The sequence below is a fragment of the Cynocephalus volans genome, chromosome X (genome assembly GCF_027409185.1).
Source record: "Cynocephalus volans isolate mCynVol1 chromosome X, mCynVol1.pri, whole genome shotgun sequence".
NCBI classification, from domain to species: Eukaryota; Metazoa; Chordata; class Mammalia; order Dermoptera; family Cynocephalidae; genus Cynocephalus; species Cynocephalus volans.
Genome location: NC_084478.1, coordinates 67,672,505 through 67,692,983, shown reverse-complemented (window position 1 = coordinate 67,692,983; position 20,479 = coordinate 67,672,505). Strand labels below are relative to the sequence as shown.

Here is a 20,479-nt window from a genome sequence, read left to right as displayed (position 1 = left end):
TCCCACCCCAACAGCAAAGGCCAAGAGTGGGGAGCCTAGACTTCCACCCTCACTGGCTGCAATGAGTTGCCCTCTCCCTTCCCACTGGGGTGGTGTCAGAGAAGTTTTGGCAGCTAGGACTCCTACCCATACCTGTTAGTAACAAGGAAACACTTCCCCCCACCCCCACAATATCAAAGGACACCGAGTGGGAACCTGAACTTCCACACCCACTTGGCAGTAATAAGGCATTATACCCTCTTCCACTGCCAGAGTGGTGTTTGAGGAGGCAAGCTAAAACAGAATATTTAAATAAGATCCAGCATCTTATAACACAATACCAAAAATGCCCAGGTTTCAATAGAAAATCACTCATTATACTGAGAACCAGGAAAATCTCAACTTGAATGGGAAAACACACTCAATAGACATCAAGATGACAGAAATGTTAAAATTATCTGACAAGAGTTTTTAAGGAGCCATCATAAAAATGCCTCAACAAACAATTTGGAACATGCTGAAAACAAATGAAAAAGTAAAACCTGCCAGCAAAGAAATAGAAGATATAAAGAAGAACCAAATGGAAATTTTAGAACTGAAAAATACAAAAACCAAAATAAAAACCTCAATGGATGGGCTAACAACAAAATGGAGAGGTGAGAGAAAAGAATCAGTTAACTTTAAGATAGAACAATAGAAATTACCCAATCTGGAAAACAGAGAGAAAACAGACTGGAGGAAAAAAAACTAACAGAGCCTCAAGGACCCTGAGACTATTACAAAAGATCTAACATTTGTGTCACTGGGGTCCTTGAAAGAGAGGAGAAAAAGCAATGGAGAAAGCTACCCATAAACCAATGAGACTCAGACTGATATCAAACTTCTTATCATCAAAACTGTATGCTAGAAGAAAGTAGAGCAATACCTTCAAAGTTCTGTGGGAAAATGACATGGAATCCCAAACTTTATAGCCAAGTGTGAGAATAGGATAAAGATATTTTCAGACACACACTCAGGAAGTCTACTTCCTACATAAACTTTCCAAAAGTTACTTGAGGATGTGCTCCATCAAAACAATAGGAAAAACAGGCAAACAAACAAAAACCCCAGGAATCAATAAATAGTGGATATAACCATGGAAAGCAGTGAAGGGAAGTCCCAAAATGACAGCTATGCATCAGGTCTTAGGAAGCAACCAGTCCATATTTGAAAGGGGTTGAAGGTATCTAGGAAGAAGGCCTCCTGGGGGGCAAAATGTAGACTTTATGGGATTCCTAATGTAATGAAGATTTTGAAAAGAAAAAAAGAAATATGTGACAAAGTAAAATAGTGAAAGAGAAAATGATTAGAAACTTTAGGAAAAAGAAAAAGCTACTACAAGGAAAAATTATAAAAGTACATTGCTTGGCTTTGCAATGAAAAATATTTATATAGTCATATTAACAGGTGTTGATTCCTTTTCAACTTTTAGAATCAGACTATAGACAAAACACCAAAAAACTCAATCATGATTACAGAACAGAATTCAATGTTATCAGCTTTGACAATATAAGAAAACAGATGACAGAAGTTGGAAGGTTAACACTGGGGAAGAGGGCTAAAGGAAAGGATATTCTCTCATCTAACAAAGTTCTGATCAAGAAATATTGTCTCTAGTTCATGAAACAAGAAATAAAGTGTTACTTAAATTCAGAATGCTAACCAATAGAGAAACTAAATTATATTAGAAGCAGGAGGACATCATAGCAGGACATCAATGGGTAATGTCTGAAATTGATGATAAAAAAAATTGCTCACATATCATATTATTTAGGTATGCAGATAAGAATCAGAAGAAATAACTAAAAGTGGTTGCTAAAAGTGAGAGTGGGGGTGGGGGATGTGTAAGGCAGTACTCTTGCTTTTTATAATAAGTCCTTCTGTACTGATTTTACTGATTTTTCCAAATAACGTGCCTGCATTACTTCTATTTTAAAATGAACACTTGAGAAAAAAATTAATTATAAAAAGCACAAAAAAGACACTCCTGCCCACAACCCTCCCTAAATTCCCTTGTCCCTCCAGACCTGCTGCAGCAGAATATATTATTTTTCTGAGAAACCTTGCAGTCTCCCTTCCAGCCTCTCCTTGAAATGCAGCCTCTGCTCCAGTCAAACTTGAATATTTGTTAGCCCAAACATGGCATATTACTCCTACCTCCTTGCTTATTTTCATGTCTTCTAGGCCCGGAAAGCCCTTCCTCCCTATCTCTACCAGTTGGAACCCTCCCTATTATTTAAGGCTCAGCTTAAATTCCACCTCCTCCAAAAATGTCTTCCTTGTCCCCTGGTAGAACTTCTCTTCCCCTCTTCGGGGGCACCCAAAAGTCTTTGTTCATGCCTCTAATTATGACACTTACATGTACTTTCTTCAAGTACATTATTTAGGTCAGTGTTTCATGCCAACTTTCTTTCACACCAGCTACCAGAGCGATCTTCCTAAAATACCAGTCTGACTCTGTTACTCTCCTGTTTCAACTCCTTCTACAGCTTCCCATTGCTCATAGGGTCAAAGCTAAGCTTGGTTGCCTGAGTTCCGTCACTTCTTCCACTGCATGAAACAATGGCCAGTCCCCACAAAACCCTTGCACTTTCACACTCTTCATATAACTTTGCTTAGGCAGCTCCTCTGCTTGAAATGTTCTTTCCTACCTTTCCACGTGATAAACACAAACTCCTCTTTCAAGACTCTATTCAAGTGCCCCCTCCTCTATAAAGGCTTTCCTGAGTACTCCCTCCAACTTGCCCCACCCCAGGGAGAACCATCCAATGCTTCCTATATGCTCACTTTGCCTCGTTTACATTTCCATTGTATCATCTGCCACACTTAGTGTACTTATCTGCTTACTTCTCTGAGTCCCCAATTAAACTGTGAATTCCTGGAAGGCAGGAAGTATATCTTATCCCCAGAACCTAGCACAGGTCCTGACCCACAGCTGGAATTCAACGTATGCTTGCTGAACGAATGGATGGGAAAATGATGCATGAGTGAATACAGGAACGAACAAACGAGCAAATGAATGTTTATATTAATGCATGAATAAGTGAATAAGTGAATGAGTTACGAGTTAGGGTATGAATAAGTGAGTGAACGAATGAATGATGAGTGGATGAATTAATGAGAAAAATAAGCCAATAAGTAAATGAAGTGAGGGCATGAGAGAAAGAATGGGTGAATTCCCACTTCTGTACCTTGCTTCAAACCCACCAGGAAGACCTTCTGCCCTGCTCTCCACCCATCTAAACTGCACACTATAGGGTTAATCTCTTCTAGATTTCAAGGAACAAAAACACACTCAGGTCAGTGATGGGGATTTATTAAATCATTCACAGGGAAATAAGGAAGACAACAACAGCTACACAGGCAGCCTCACAGAACAAAAACTTGAAAATGGTTCTTGATCTAAAGCAGCTCTAGAGCCTGTCTTATCTTGTCACCCCCTCAGCTGCAGGCATCTGTTGCTCCCTTCTCTGGTGCTTCCCAAAATGGTGACTCAACTTTCTAGCTTTATTTATACTCCTCCTACTGCTGACTAATTTCTTTCTGCTCCCCTCATTGCTAGCCCATGGCTTTTGCTGCCTCACAGTTTCTAGGCTTCCTGGTTCTTGCAGCTTCATAGCTCTTGGGGCTTCAATTCCTATTAATCCACAGCTTGTGTTGTAGCTTCTGTTGCCTCTAACTCCTGCCTCTTCCGTTCCTGTTGCTTTGCTGCCACGTAGCTCGTTACCTTGTGGCTCTTGTTGTATCATTTCTGTGGCCTCATGGATCTCATCTATTCAAGCCTTCTGCTGCTTCATGGATCTGTCACGGTTTTGTCTCATGGTTTGTTTCTTGTGGCTCCTGCTACATTGTGGCTCCCATTGTTTCATGGCTTTTGCATCCTTTTGACCCATTGTTGCCTTGCCGCTTCATGGCTTCTGCTACCTTGTGGCCCCATGATCTCATGATACAAATGTCTCATGACCTTTTCTGACTTACGATTTCTGCAGCTTTTTCTTGCTTTTGCTGTTTAGTTTCTGGCCACCTCTCATCCACCACTTCTGCCTCATTAGATTCTAATTAACTGTTGACTTCTTTTGAATGCCTCACATTCACCCTCACTAAAAGAAGGTCTGACTCTCATGCATTTGCCATTCAATACATGCCACCCGTGAGGTGGAGTTCTTACACCAATCCACCTAACCAGCCACTGGCCAGCCTAGAGATTGGCTGTCCTTGAGTCAGATACTATCCAAATCTAGCCACCTGTGGTCAGGATTGTGAGGTCACATGGTACAGAGCATGGCAACTTATGCTAAAGAAACCCCTCAGAAGGGACTGCGGGCATGGCAAGTTTGCCGAGGGTTTCCAGAAAGGGGCAGTGTAATTGGCAAGCATCTTGTTTGGCCTGTCAGTACACTGACCTTCAAGGTTCAACCTAAGTCCCACCTTCTCCCTGACCACCTCTGCCTGTCCTGATCTGCAATGGGATAGCTCAAGATCAAAGCTCTAGAGGGAATGTGGAAAGGGAACTTAGGTTCCAGCTCTGGCTCCAATACTTCATAGCATTGGCATCTTGGGAAGTTAATTCCCCTGATCGCCTCAGGAGGGGGTTGGGCAAAATGTCCAAGTTCCTTTACAGGTCTGACATTCTGGGCATCTCACTATGTTAGTGTATAAAGGATGTGAGTCTTACCTGGGAAAGTGCCCCAAAACATCTCTTTAAGTAGGAAAGAAGGAGTTGGAGTCCTGGCTTGGAAGAGCCTCACTGCACATAGGAGGTGCTTAGCCAAGATTTATTGAACTGGATGAATGAATCAATGGCTGGGGAGTGCGGGGAAGAGTGGGAGACCACACAGCACACAGAATGTTTAACTAAACTTGAGGGAATTATTCCAGCTACTGAGGAAGTTGGAAGGAGATTCTGATTCAGAGATGGATGAGGAAAGAGACAACTGGGATAGGGTAGGAATCCTGGCTATTCATGGTACTCATTCTATCCCTTCAGTCACCCTCCACATTCAATAATCAGTCACCAAGTCCAGTTCATCGTCTTCCCTTAACAGCTCATACCTTATCACCTCCAATCCATTCCTACTGCCCTTGCCCTAGAACAGGCCTCCCCGTCTTTTCAATAGTTTCCTAAGGAATCTCCATCTCCATTCTCTCTCAAATGCATTCGCTCACTCATTCATTCAAAAACTTTTTGGGGTGCCTGTTTTGTGTCAGGCACTGTGCTTTTTGCAGGGGATATACTGGTAAGCAAGATATCCCCGGGCCCACCCTTGTGCTTACAGCTTATTCAGAGACAAAATAAACAAACATAATAATAGTGTGAGAAGTTGAACAAGGAAACTATAGGCATGGGCGCATACAGCCTGAACATCTAAACTAATCCGTTTCCACACTGGCTGGCTGGCCAGAAACAGGTTTGTTAAATTCACATCTGAGTCCCACTTGCTTAAAACCATTTCATGGCTCCCACTGCCTTCGAGCTTTGGTTCCCAAACCTGGCTCACTCTAGTCATGTAGTGACCTTTATAAGCACTCAAGATTCCAAGGTCCCACCCCAGACTTAGTGAAACTGAGTCTTTAGAGGTTGGGGCCCAGCACGCCCAATGTTTCTGGTTCACAGCCACTTTGGGAGCCACACTGTCCCACAAGATAAATCTGAACTCTGTAGCCAGGCACTTAACTACCTCTCTAGCTTTTCTTGCTGCTCTTCCACCTCCCCAGGAATCTTCACAAACTGCTTTGCTGTATCTTGCCTGCAGGTCTTTTTGCATATAGTTTCCACTAACTGGAAACTCCTATTTCCTCAACTGGCTCATTCCTACCAGTCTCTCAGGACTCAGTTTAGGAGTCATCCTCTAGACCAGAGGATGACCTCCCTGAATCTCTAAGTTAGATGCCCCTCCTGTTCTCCTGTCACAGCACTGATCACATTGTATGGTTAACAGCTGTTTTACAAATTGCCCCCCCCCCCCCCCCCCGACAATGAACTCTTCAACTGCAGGATAAAGATTTTATTCATCTTTGTGTTCCTGGTGTGCAACACTGTGATTTCCAGCATGAAGTGCCCATTAAAGGTAGATTCTGTTGTGGAGTAGCTTCAACTTCCAAGACCAAGGCTACTGGGTCTAGAATATAAGGGAGTCAACCTAGTCCCTCTAAGCCCTAAGGATTCTCCTCCGATAAAGCTTGCTCTTGGAAACACACCACAGTGTCTCCCCTCCTCTGAGCACAGCCTTCACTGACACAAGTTGCCTTGCAATGACAGGAGGCAGTAGGGCACAACAGGAAAGAGCAGTAGGCAAGCACTAAGGAGATCTGAGTGGAAGTCTAGACTATGCCACTACACCACTGGAATCTTGGACAAGTCATCTCACCTCCTTGATCCTCAGGTCTTAAGTCCTTGATGCTCCTTTGTAGCACTTGTATTCCTGTGTGCCAGGGCATTAGCCCAAGGCACCTCATGTAATCCTTTCCATCCTGTGAGGTAGGGGTTAGTTATCCAGGTTATTATTCACGCCTACTGAATCAGATTTCCAGAGGCGGGACCAGAGCAATTTATTTTTAAAGAGCTCCACATCCTTTGGATGTGGGGGTGCAGCAGAGAACTGCTGCTTTTCATTATGAGCCCTTCTGTACCACTATTCTATTTTTTACCTGTGTATATATTGCTTTGGTTTTTGAGAAAGAAAAAGGCTTCACAAATGATTCTGACGTGCAGTCCAGGTTGATAACCACCCTTATAGTGCAGAAAGCACTAGAATGAATCAGGGGACCCGGGCTCGAACCCAGGACGTTATCTGGCAGGTGGGTTACTTAACCTTTCTGGGCCTCAGTTTCCTCATATGTAAAGTGAGGAGAATAGCAATTGCTTACCTTTAAAGGGCTATGGTGATCTAGATGCCAGCCAAATTGCTTAAGATGTATTTCATTTAATCTTCTCTTCACTGCTGCAAGGTAGGTGTTATCTGCTTTTATAGATGAGGAAACTGAGGCTCAGAGTTGAAGGAACTTGCCCAAGTTTCTACAGCTAGGATTTGAACCAGGTCTGACCCCCAAATTGAGCTCTTTCATATGTCAGCATTCGCCAAATAATGGCACATGTACCACTGGTGGTATGTGACTTCTTTGGTTGAACACAAATTTATTTTGTTTTGATAGTTAACACCTTTTAATATGTATTAGAAAAATACATGATTAGCGCATAAACCTGTGATTGCATGGATATCACTACTTAGGATGAAACTGATATAGATAACAATGTTAGACCTCAGATTGCCTCAAGAAAAATACTGAGTAAATAGTACAGGAGGGCAATTTGGAAGTATCTATTAAAACAAGTATATAAATATCCTATGACTCTAATTTCACTTCTAGGAATCAACCCTAGGTAAATTTTCACACATACATGCACACACTTTCACACAGGTACAGGGATGCTCCTGTGTTAATATTTTGTAACAGCAAAAACTGAAAACAGTCAAGGTGCATCACAAGAGAAATGGGCAAATAAAATGTGGTAGAGTCATATGATGGCAATCTATACAGCAATCACAGAGGATGGACTGATACATATTTAACAACATGCACAGATCTCACAAACACTGTTAAGCAAAGAAAGCAAATTGCAGAATATACCATTTGCATTAAACACAATATTTCCAATGAATTCATATATTTATGTAAAAGTATTAAAGTCTAGATGAAAATACAACAAATTTAACAGCAAGTAAGAAAGAATCAGGAGGGGGAGTGGTTGGTGGTTGAATGAGGCTACCTTTACCTGTAACAATCTAATTCCTTAAAAAAACGGATTCATGCATTACTTGGGTAATTAGAACTGACTTAACTTCAAAAAACCAAAAAGCAACATACAGATTAAGACAAAAGTCTGGTGGCATATGCCAGTGAGTAAAAGCTGAACTCACAACAGGCTTTGATGCCTCTGCGCGGTCCTTACAGCTAATGTTAGTTCCCAAAAGGAACCTCACACATTAGGCTGGGAAGTGGCCCAGGCTACCTCTCCCCTATTTCCTCAGAACTCAGATTGTAGTCCAAGCACCGTTATCATACATGGTTGAAGCTATAGGCTTCCTCAGGCCCTCCTTACCAGGTAAAACCTCATCATTGCCCTGGAACTTTCCCAGTAACCAGGGCATTCAGCACCTCCCAGATTTAGAGGCTCCTTCTGTCCCAACAGCCGTGATCAGAAGCCCTCAGGGGTCCAGGTATGAGAAGGCTTGTATTCTGAGAGGTTGGCAGCTAGTGGGATCCAAGCAGTAATAAGGCCTCCAGTGAGGAGCTTGACATCATTAAATCCTATGAGGTAGGTAATATTGTTAGCCCCATTTTATAGATGAGGAAACTGAGGCACAGATAGGTCAAATGACTTGCCCAAGGTCAAACAACTAGTAATGATCAAAAGTGGGATCAGAATCTGTAACTGTCTGTCCCCAGAGCCCATGCTCTGTTCCTAGTGCCTGACCAAATCCTACCAATTTGTCGACGTCCAGCTCAAATGTGACCTTCTCCAGAAGCCTGGAGGTAATCCTCCTCTTTTCAAATTCAAAGTACAGTCATCCATCAGCATCCGCAAGGGGATTGGTTCCAGGACCCACACAGATACCAAAATCTGCAGATGCTCAAGTCCCTTATGTAAAATGGTGCAGCATTTGCATATGACCTATGCACATCTTCCTGTGTACTTTAAATCATCCCTAGATGACTTAACACCTAATACAATGTAAATCCTATGTAAATAGTTGTTGTACTGTATTGTTTTTAAGTTTGTATTCCTTTCTGTTGTATTACTTTTGTTTTTTTCCTAAATATTTTCAATGGCAGCTGGTTAAGTCTGTGGACACAGAACCTACGGGTATGGAGGGCTGACTGTACAAATGATGTCCAGCTAACCACAGCAATTCATTAACCCACTGCCTTCTCCTAAGCCAGGAGGATAAAGATCATGTCTGATTCAACTCTATTCCAAGCATACAGGCTGACAAACAGGATATTCAGTATGTGTTTGATGAATACATGAGTGAATGACGGCAGCTTCAGGTGACTGCTTAAAATTCCTATGAGGTCCCAAGTACCTTTGCCCCTCTAGGGTGCTGTCATCCTAAGCTCTCTTGGAATCAAATTCAGCCTAGGCTCCTCCTAAAACAGGTCTCCAATATCTTGTATTATTTTACAGTCACACCCACATGCACGCCTGTGGACACACATACCCACACACACACATACCCACACACACAGTGGGCAAAGGACCTAAGGGACCCATGATTATGGGTGATAAGGGTGAGATTGGGGAGGAGAGATGGACAGATGGCCCTGTTCAGTTCAGTTCAGTTCAGCTCAGCTCAGCACCTCCTTCCAGAGGCCAGGATGCTCCCTGTAGCTCAGGAATTTTTGCTCCAGACCTAATCACCTCTGTTCTTCTTCGTGCTTGACAGCAGTGCCTAAATCCCATGACTATACCAAAAAGGGCCAGAAGATAGGGGAAGACTGGGAGCCAAATATCCAGAGATTGGGAAAAGGGCAGCTTAGGGATCCAGATAGGGCGGGAGGGCAGAACTACTGCTACTGCTCATTTGGGTTGGGGTTGGCGTCTGGGTACTTGGTGAGGTCGAAGGTCAGGACTTTGCTGATCACACAGTCCCCTTGCTGAAGGAGGAGAGAGAAAAAGAAAAATAAAATTGTAAGGAGAGAAGTAAGAGGGGTCTAGCACCCCAGGACTGGGACCTCAAACCCTCCTCCCTACATTACCTGCCCAAAGCCCAGGCAATGGTCCTTTCTGGGTTTGCGAGGATGTGCTCAGTCCCATGTGCCTTCTCTCCCTGACTACCTCTGCACTTTCCTCCTTTCTCCACTGTCTGGCTTCCTCTGCCTGGCCTTTCCACCTGTCGCCAAATGCAATGGCCCTGCCGGCTGGGCTGGCTAAGCTTCCACAGCAGGGCTCCAAAAAGCCCAGATGGCCATTCAGGACCTGATTCTCTATGCTTCCCCACCTCACCACCACCCCTGGCCCTCCACTGCAGCCTTCCCTTCCTGCCCTAGGGAGTCAGGCAGGGAGTGTGGCTGGCTCCTGAGCCAGGCCCACCCTACCTCAGGATAGACTCCAATGAGGCTCTCAGCCTTGGTGTAGAACTCCTCCTTGAGAGAGATGACGATGGCCTGGAAGTTGCAAGTCGACTGCTCCTTGATGTAATTTGCTACCTGTAGGAGGGGCCGCCAGGCACTTAGCAGGGCTCAAGCCCTAACAATCCCCTGTGTTTTCCAGTCAGAACCAGTAGGCAGAGGGAGTGGGTAGGTGTGGACGGTGGGGGAAAGAGAGGATGAGAGGAAGCTACTGACTACCACAGCGTGGATGACCCTGGGCCCAGCCTCCCAGGCACAGAGAACAGGCAGCAGGAATGGCTAGGGCGCACTCAGGAGTTGCTCCCTGAAACCCAGCCCCAACCTGGGGGCCTCCCTCCCGGGGCCCACTTTCCTTGCACCCACCTTGCCAATGTTGGTGTTATCCAAGGCAGCATCGATCTCATCCAGGACGAAGAAGGGGGCTGGCTTGTAGCTGGGAGGGAACCAGTAGGTAAGCTGATACTGAGGGGGTTGAGGGGGTGGCAAGGTGGGGTGGGAGAGCCCCAAGGTCAATCAAAAGGCCAGCTTCATTCTCCACTTCTTCAGAAACTAAAAAACCCAGGTCTTAGTGTTGCCTGAGCCCCTAAAAGCCAATACGCCAACCAAACTCTCCTCTACATCCAGCCTTTTGCTCCAGAATCCTGCAGAACCACAAGCATGGTCCTCTCAAGAGTTTCAAGGCTGGCTGGAGAAATAGGCTCTGGCCATAATGACCAAGCTACTTAGAGGTCCACCCCATCCCAACACTCACCATGCTCTGCCATGCCTCCTTGTCTCTGCACATGCTGCACCCTTGGCCTAGAATGCCTGCTGGTCTCCCTGGCAAACTTCTACCTGTACTTTATATTTCCTACTCAAGTGTCTCCTGCCCTTAAAAGCCTTGCCTGGCCCACCCACACCCTTCCCCGCACTGGGTTGTGTCCCTCCTCTGTGTATCCACAGCACCCACGCTCACCCGGTTATAACACTTAGACACCATGAACAGAAAGTGTGCTAACTTCTACCTGACTATGAGCTTCTCAAGGCCAGAGACCATGTCTGACTCATTTGTGTCCCCAATCCCTCTACAGGGTCTGGTACAGAGCAGTACTCAAGAAATGCTCATGGAATGATGCTGTACAACCAAGCACTAAGCTGTGGGGATTAGACCTCAAGTACTACTGGCATTCAGGAAGGGGAGGTCAGGGTATGCCACTGTGGCCAAAGAGGGCTTCCTAGAGGAAGGTAGGAGAAGGAGGAGGTGTGAAGGGATGGAAACAGTCAAGCTAGATTTGCATGGAAAGAGCTTATTAGCCAGTAACCATGTGAGCAAAAGCTTGGAGGTGGGACTAAATACATGCAGGAGCCAGTGAGGACATGCCAAGTGGATGAGGGTGGATGGGGAACACAGGTCGAGGAAAACCAAGGCCAGATATGCTGTGGTAGGCAGGGAAATAGGGATGAAATCCAGATTCTACCAGAATATCTTCACCTCCGTAGATCTCTGCATATCCCTGGGCCCCAGAGCCTCTGATGGCCTCAGTTCAGTCTCTCCACCAACTGCCCTGGGGGACAGTCTTACCTGTGTATGGCAAAGAGCAGGGCCAGAGCTGCCACTGTCTTCTCCCCGCCTGACAAGTTATCCATAGGCCGGAAGCGTTTGCCAGGAGCCACGCAGTTGTAGTTGATGCCATCCAAGTAGGGCTCCTCAGGGTTTTCAGGCCCCAGGAATGCCTAAGGGAAGGCAGATGGGTTAGGATCTGGATCTGAGCCTGGATGGAGATGGGGACGGGAAGCCTCGAGGGAAGGGCAACTGACAATAGTAGAAGCCAGTTGGGTAAGGGGTTCCAGCCTACCTGGGCACTGCTGTTGCGGGATAGGGCCTTATAGATCTCATCAATGTTGGTAGCCACAGATTCAAAACAAGCATTGAAACGGTCAAAGCGCTCCTTCTTGATCTGTTCAAATGCTTGCTTAGCCTTCTTTGCTCGCTTTCGGGCTGCCTCAAACTCTGCCAGAAGGAAAGACAGGTGACCCCACAGTGCCCTGGCTCTGCCAGGGCTGAGGATCACACCCTGGCAAGAATGACCTACAAAAGACAATCCAGAGGAGGGACATCCCACAGAAGGAGAGGAATGCCTGAACAGGTTCCCAAGAAGAGGGTCCCATAAGGTACCTGCATTCAGTGGGCAAGCCACTGGATACAGGGTAGAGGAAGAAACATGGGCCTGGAGCCCCATAAAAATGGATTCCTCTCTGGGCTCTACCAGCAACCAGCTGTGTGACCTTGGGCAGGTCATTTACCCTCTCAAAACCTCAGCAGTTTTCCACTCTAAAGCAGGTATGATAACCCCCACTGTTTAGGGCTCCTAGGAGTTTTAAGTAAAAAAGTATGTAAAAACAGGAGCTGCTGTGATGTATAGCAAGCCATTGGCATACCTCCAGCCTCCGGCCCTCATCTTAGGCCCAAACAGAAGGGTAGATCTTACCATCTGAGGTCTCTTGGAACTTGTCTCGGACACTTTCCAGCTTTTCCATGGCCTTCATGTTGGGAGCAGCAATACGCTGAAGTACACTCTGTTGCTCATTCAGTTTCTGCTGCAGTGTGTTCATCTCCTGCTTGATTTCCTCCTCAGCCTGGGCATCCTGTAAGCCCCAGGCCCAGCAACATCAAGGGCCTGGCCCCTACATCCAGGCCCAGACAGAAATGATTGACCGATTGGAGCCTGGGTGCCTGTTCTCATGAAAAAGGCAGGTTCTTCTTCCCCAGCTCAGCTCCTTCCACCAGATCCTGCCCACAGTAACCATTCCCACCATCCCTGGAAATTACAGGCTAACACCACCTTTTCATTTCTAGCCCTTCTCCTAGGCCCTGCCAAACTCTTTGTCTCAGGAGGAGCAGCTGGTAGTGCCCCTCTCTGGCTCTCAGCCCAGGCCATGAGCTAGCACCATCCCAAGGTGACCTACAGGCTCCCACACAGGCTGCTCTGGACTCCATCTACAGCTTCACAATGAATAAGGCAACTCACGTTTTCTGCTTAGATCACTACATCTGAGCAAACTCCACCTGAGTTTGGTTTTAGGTCTTATGGATATTGCAACGCATGTCTGGGCTTGTGCCTTTCTGCCACTTTTAGTCGATAAATATTTACTGAATGCCTACCAAGTGCCAGGCACTAGGGCCATCATGTCCTGTGAGCCATGGTTCCTGTGCTCACAGAGTTCAAGGGTCTAACAGAGGAACACGTATAAGTAAACAATCAGAATACTAAGGATGAATGTGAAAACAACAATAAGCAGACAATGTTGAATCAGCACACAAGAAGGGCACCTAACTCAGACTCTGGGGCTAGGGAAGGCTCCTGGGAACATGTTTAAACTAAGGCCTACAGGATAAATGGGTGAGGACAGAGAGAAATAACAGTCTTCCATGAAGTCGGGAACATCATAAGCAAAAGCCAGGGGGGTTTGCTCATGGTTAATTCATTGAATTGAAAGCAATTCAAAAGCAATTCAATAAACTTCAAAAGCGCCCCCCCCCCCAAATCTAATACAGCAGTAGCAGCAATTGTATGTGTGTGTGCGTGCACGCACAAATACAAGTGTGTTGGGAGAAGGCACAGAAAGAGAAGAGGCTGTATAGACAAGCAGAAGCCAGATTATGAAGGGCCTTATAAGGCTTTTAGACTTTATCCTGAGAGAGGGGAGGACATGAACATACAGGTTGAGTATCCCTAATCCTAAAATCTGAAATCCAAAATCCCCCAAAATCTTAACTTTTTGAGCACCAACATGACTCTCAAAGGAAAGGTTCATTGGAGCATTTCGGATTTCAGATTTTGGGATTAGAGATGCTCAACTGGTATGTATTCTGCAAATATTCCAAAATCGGAAGAAACCTGAAATCTGAAACACTTCTGGTTCCAAGTATTTTGGATAAGGGATAGTCAACATGTATTTACATTTTAGAAAGCCCTTCTGAAGATCTTTATACGCTGCTGTGGAGAGGTCTCCAGGATAGGTTTTTAAGCAAAATAGGAAAGGCACACAATTAGTATGCTATCTTTTATCCAAGAAAAGGTGGAGGGAATATGACTATACTTGCATACGGATATATTTGTATTTTAAACACACAACAAAAAAAGGATAATCCAAAAGCTAATTAAAAGGGTTGCCTATTGAGAAAGAGAGGTAAAGGGGACAAGAATGGAAGTTAGAGTTCTCTCCGTGTACCTTGTTTTATACTTTAGAACCACATGAAGATGTTATATAATTATAAAACAAAATTAAATCAAAATGTGAAAACCACTGGGTAAAAAATTGTTGGGGAACAAGATATTCACAAGATGCCAAAACATCACCCTGAAGATTGCAGTGGATACATCCTGACATGATGTACCTCTGGGCAGGATGCAACAGAAAGTACACAGCGTCACCAAGAAAGTGTTCTTAACCTGAATCCATCGGGCCTCCAGGCTAGACCAAATTTCCAACTTGTAAGAGATACAAGGGTTGTAATAACAGGTTAAACAATATTATAAAGAAACCAACATATCCATAATGTGGGACATTTTCTAAGACAATTCACACAGATTCTTTGAAAGATAAATGCCATGAAAAAACGGTGAAGAGACTATTCCCTATTAAAAGAAACTAAAGAGACATAACCACCAAAAACAATTCATAAATCTTGATCAGATTCTAGTTCCAAAAGGAAAAAAACCTGTAAGACGTTTTTGGAACACCTAGAGAAATTCAAATATGGATTGGATACTAAATATTATAAAATAATTACTCATTTTCTCAGGTGTAATATGGAATTCTGGTTATGCAGGAGAATCTCTTGTTTTTAGCATGCTGAAGTATTTAGTGTTGAAGAATCAAGAAGGCTGCACTTCCTTCAAAGGTTCAGTAAAAACAAAAAAAAGTGTTCATGTGGTGGGGTGAGAAGGAGGGAGGGAAGAGAGATGAGAGAGAAAGCAAATGTGGTAAAATATTCATTGGTGAATCTAAGGTGAAAGGAGTATAGGTGTTTTGTTCTATTCTTTCAACTTTTCTGGAGGTTCAAAACAATTCAAAATTAAAGTTGGGAAAAAAAAAATCAAAACGCTAAAAAGAACAATCTCTAAAAGTTGAAAACAAAATAAAACAAAGAAACCTAACTATATATTAAGCTGGTTAAACACTTTGAAACATAGGCAAATGACTATACATGCCCAAAGAGCCTTTAACTTGCTTAATGACAAAAAGAACCTCAAGGAAATCTTAAACTATTTAAAACTGCATCAAATAATAAAATTGTTACTAATAATATCTTATTGTGATTTTCAAACTATTATATACAGAGTAGGTTAAAGGAAATATATTATTACGTTAGTGTTGCTAGGAATTAAGATATTAAGCAGGAATAACGAGACTCAAACATGATCTAATCAATGATAAACTGTGAAAGTATTACAATTTAATCAGAAGTATCCATATGAACTCAAGATATATTTTCCCTTCAAAATAAAAAATGCATTTAGTAGCCCAATCTACTGAAAAGTTATAGAAGCAATGAGCAACTCAGCAATCATGAGCATTCCAGTGTTCAGATGGTAGTTGCTAAATAATAGCATCTCCTACTAAGAGAAGTCATAGCTTCCTGGAAAAATGGCTGATTCCAGGCCTGGGGTGGGAAATGTAGAAGATGAGCCTGAACATATCAGAAAGTGAGGAAGATTTCAAAGACAAGGGTTGTGTCAAAATGACTTAGAAGACAACTTGAATGAATTCCATAAAGAAGAATAATAACCACAACAGACTGAAACATACCAAATATATTTAAATTCATAAATTCATAATGATATGAAAATAACTCAGGACAAATCTTGAGAATGCCAAGGAACCAACTCACTATTTTAAAACCCGATAAAGGGAAATAATCAAGCATATATATCCTGCCTTTCTTGTATAAACTGTACCACACAGTAACCAAATAAATGATGAGAGATGTTATCTCTCAATAGTATTCCAACTAATAAACAAATGATGAAATAAGATCACCATTTTGCAACCCCTGATGAATTAACAGATCTAGGCAATGATCATCATGGCTGCAAACCATACAAAAAGAGCCACAACCGGACATTATGTACCTCCTGATGGAAGTACCACCACCACCTGTGAAAGAGTCGTGACCACAACAAGCCAACACCAAAACTTGAATCTAATCAAGCCTATTAATCTGTGCCGTCCAATATGGTTGCCACTAGCCACATGTGGCTACTGAACACATGAAATGTGGCTAGTGCAACTGAGGAACTAACTATAAGTCCTAATTTTATGGAATTTTAGTTCATTTAAATTGAAAACCTTATACTCAATCCAGTTACTGGAAAACTTTTATTTTGGAACAACTTGGGTATGTAGGTCTCCTGTTTCAATTATAAATTTTAGGAAATCTAAATACAGATCAAGTATTTCTGAGGAAATTTTAGCATCCAAACTGAGATGTACTGTAAGTGTAAAATACGTACTGGATTTTGAAGACTTAGTACAAAAAAAGATCAAATATCTCATCAATAATTTTTATATTGTTCACACAATGAAATGATACTGTTTTGGATATACTGGGTTAAACATAATATAATATTAAAATTAATTTCACCTTTTTACTTTTTTAATGTAGCTATTAGAAAATTTAAAATTATACATGTGGGTCACATTTTATCTCTATTGAACAGCACTGATCTATATCAAACCACCCACTTATAGGAAATACAGAGGATAGCAGAACTATTTTGTTTTGTTTTGGGGGGACATTTTAAATATGATAGGATACAATCAGCAAAGTACAGAATGTGGAAAACCCTTTGGGAAAAACGAGTCAATTTCTTCAACAACCAAAAAATATTGCCAAAAAAAAAAAAAAAAAAAAAAACAACAGATGGAACCCTATAGATTAAATGAGACAGGAGACATATCAACTAATCGCTTCACCAATCCTATCTATCTATCTACCTACCTACCTACCTGTATATCATCTTAGTTGACTCCCAATTCAAGCCAGCAAACTATGAGAGAGCACACACACAAGAGCGTATGTGTATGAGAGTGAGAGAGTGGGGGCGGGGAGAGAATGAGAAATGAGAATCAGGGACATGTAAGACTAATCATCGTTTTAAGGAATTATTACTTTAGGTATGATAATTGTACTAATTTTTTTTCTTTTTTTTTTTACTCTGCCTATGCTCTATAAGGCTCTATTTTTTCTTTTAAATTCTTCTCTCTTTTAGTGATACTTCTTGCGATATTTGCAAATGAAATGACATGATGTCCAGAATTTACTTTAAAATAACCTGGGGGTAGGGAGGGAGAATGGAGTGGGTGTGGGTAAAACAAGTTTGGCCACGAGTTGATAGTTGTCAAAACTGGTGATGTCTACATGAGGGAGCACTGTACTATTTTACTTTTACACATGAAATTTTCCTTACTAAAAATCTAAAAATAGCAACAATAACAAAATAAACTGGAACTAGCTCCCACTGGCCAAGGATGGGACAATTTGAACATCAAGGAAAAAAAAAAAGACTCCAACAGACTAAAACATATTGAATACATCTGAACACTTAAGTTTATAATGAATACAAATTAAAAATCTCACTGGTCATCTTTGAAGGTTATAAGGGCAACCAATTCATTATTCTGAAAGCTGGTAAACAAAGGAAAATGATTTAGTATTTATCCTACCTTTCCTGTACTAACTGTTTCTCAAGGGAACTAAATAGTGGATGTGGGAAAGTTCTTTCTAGAATTCCAACTAACAAATGGAGGAACGAAAAAATTAGAAAATTACCATTGTGTAACCCTTAACGAGTCTAGACTATGACCATCAACAGCTGTAAGGCTAATGGGAAACTTTGTAAAAGTGGATCAGGCTAACAACACCTGAACCTAGTGACCATGGTTGTTTTTCTTTTTTTAATTTTGTATTATGTAAATCATCAAACATACACAAAAACTCAGAATAATATAACAAAACCCCATGTACCTATTACCCAGTTCCAAAAATTATCAACTTATGCCCAATATTCTGTCATCTATATATCCCAACTCCTTTCTATACTCAATCATTTTAAAGCAAATTTAAAACGTATTTCATCCATACTTAAGTACGTAGGAGGGTACTTCAAAAAGTTCATGGAAAGATTAGTATTATCTTTCAATTCTATTTTTCCACGAACTTTTGAAGTACCCTCACATGTCTAAAAAAGGGTGCCACCTCTGACATTTCAGGCCAGGTGATTGCTGCTGGGGGGGCTGTCCTGAGCATTGTAGGATGTTTAACAGTGTCCCTGGTGTCTACCCATTACATGCAGGTAGTAACTCCTCACCCCAGTTGTAACAAGTAGGTGTGACAAGAGTGTCTCCAGACATTGTCAAATGTGCCCTGAGGGGGGGCAAAATACCCACCCTCCCACTGAGATCACTCCTATAAAAGATAAGAACTTTTAAAACCACAATACCATTATCATATCAAAAATATTAACAGCAATTCCCTAACATCGTAAAATTTCTGGTCAGTGTTCAAATTGTCCTATTTATAAAAATTTTTTTTATAGGTTTTTCAAAGCAGGTTCCAGATAAGGTACACACATTATAATTGGCTGATACGTCTTTTAAGCCTCATTTACTGTATAAGTTCCCTCTTCCCCTCTTTTCTTTGCAATGGATTCACATGAGGTCCACACATTTCGATTGGTGATTTGTCTCTTTTAGTCTGTAACAACTCCCCCTCCCTCATTATTTTTTTCTTCCCATTTATGGAAGAAATCAGGTCTTTTGTCCTTTAGAGTTTTCCACAGTTGATTTAGCTAACTGCATCCTTGTGCTTTTATTTTACATGTTCCTCTGGTGCCGGTGTTTCTTACAAGTGGTGGCTATAGAAACCTGATGAGATCCATTTTTGACTTTTTGGCAAGAATACTTCATAGGTTATGTTGAACACAGATCAATTTTAACATTAGAGGAGTGGGGGAGTGAACTGACATCAGATGTCTACTGATGTGATGCAAAACTTCACAAATACACAGCATAACCTATGATATATTCTTGCCAAAAAAACCCCCAACAATCTAATCAAACCCTTATATTTACCTACCAACTTATAGGAAATACAGGGAATAGAAGAACATGTTAAAATAACATCATGGAGACAAAATCAGCCAAATCCAGAACGCAGAAAATTCTACTGGACAAAAATGACCCAGTTTCTTCCATAAACAAATAGGAAGAAAAAAAAGGGATAGAAAAAGGTTATAGACTAGAAGAGACCAATTTTAACACATGGACCTCACTTGAACCCTGACTTAACCATATAAACTGCCAAAAAAAAAAAAAAAGAGACTTTCATGGAAATCTAAACACTTACTGAATATTAGATGATATTGCAGAGTTATTGTTAAATATTTTTTGGTATTTTTTTTTTTAGAATTCTCAAATTCTAGATACATGCTGAGGTAATTATGGAAGGAATAATGTCTGGAATTTGCTTTAAAATCCAATGGGGAGTGGGGTAATAAAAAACCAAGACTCACCATATGTTACTAACTGTTAAAACTGGGTGATGGGTGCCTGGAGTTCATTATATCATTTTCCTTACTTCTACCAATGTTTGAAAATTTCCATAAGTTAAAAAAAATAAAATAAAATCTCCCTGGATATAATGATGAGGTATTGATTGGAAAGCATCAGAAACTACTTAGGAGGCTCCTGAAATAGTCTATGTGAGATGAAAGTGGCCTGCACTAGAGAGACAATGGAGACAGAAAAGAATAGAATTCAACAGTTATTAGGAGGTAGAATGGATAGGGCTTGGTAATTAACTGACTATGTAAAGTGAGAGAGGGAGGAGTTAAGGATAAGGCTCAGAGTTTTGGTTGAACAAGTGGTGGCACTGAGGAAAAGTGGCAGATTTGGGGATGAAGGCTGGGATTTATGGTACCTGTGGGACCTAGAATAGAGATGGCAGCTGAAGCCAGGGGAGTGAAAGAGATACCCAGGATGAGAGAATGCCAAGTGAGGAGGAAAGAGTACCCGGGACAGAGCCCTACGGAACACTTGAAGCCAATCTGTTCACTGTACAGAAGTCTGTTCTCTGTGTGTGTATCTGGACTTAAATGTGTACCTATGTGGAAGGGGAAGGAAGATTGGCAGCAGGCAGGGACAGGATCAACTGGGGGAGCAGGGTGGGAGATATGCATACATGTACATATGAGGGGGAGACCCTGGCTCACAACTCCATCCTCCCTCCCTCCCTTGCCAGCTCTGCCCTCTTTCCAGCTATGGTCTCCATCAGTCCCAGATGGGC

General features: G+C 42.3%; 1 protein-coding gene across 1 annotated transcript in view; it reads right to left on the bottom strand.

Annotated features, from left to right (window-relative positions):
• Positions 1-6,005: 6,005 nt before the first annotated feature.
• Positions 6,006-20,479, bottom strand: part of SMC1A (structural maintenance of chromosomes 1A) — a 34,789-nt gene continuing 20,315 nt past the window's right edge. Inside the window, exons 20-25 of the mRNA XM_063083148.1 lie at positions 12,618-12,774; positions 11,985-12,139; positions 11,711-11,862; positions 10,513-10,582; positions 10,117-10,227; positions 6,006-9,675 (exon numbers count right to left, since the gene is read on the bottom strand). Coding sequence (XP_062939218.1) covers positions 9,592-9,675; positions 10,117-10,227; positions 10,513-10,582; positions 11,711-11,862; positions 11,985-12,139; positions 12,618-12,774 — 729 coding nt within the window. The 3' untranslated portion in view covers positions 6,006-9,591. The remainder of the gene's footprint in view (positions 9,676-10,116; positions 10,228-10,512; positions 10,583-11,710; positions 11,863-11,984; positions 12,140-12,617; positions 12,775-20,479) is intronic.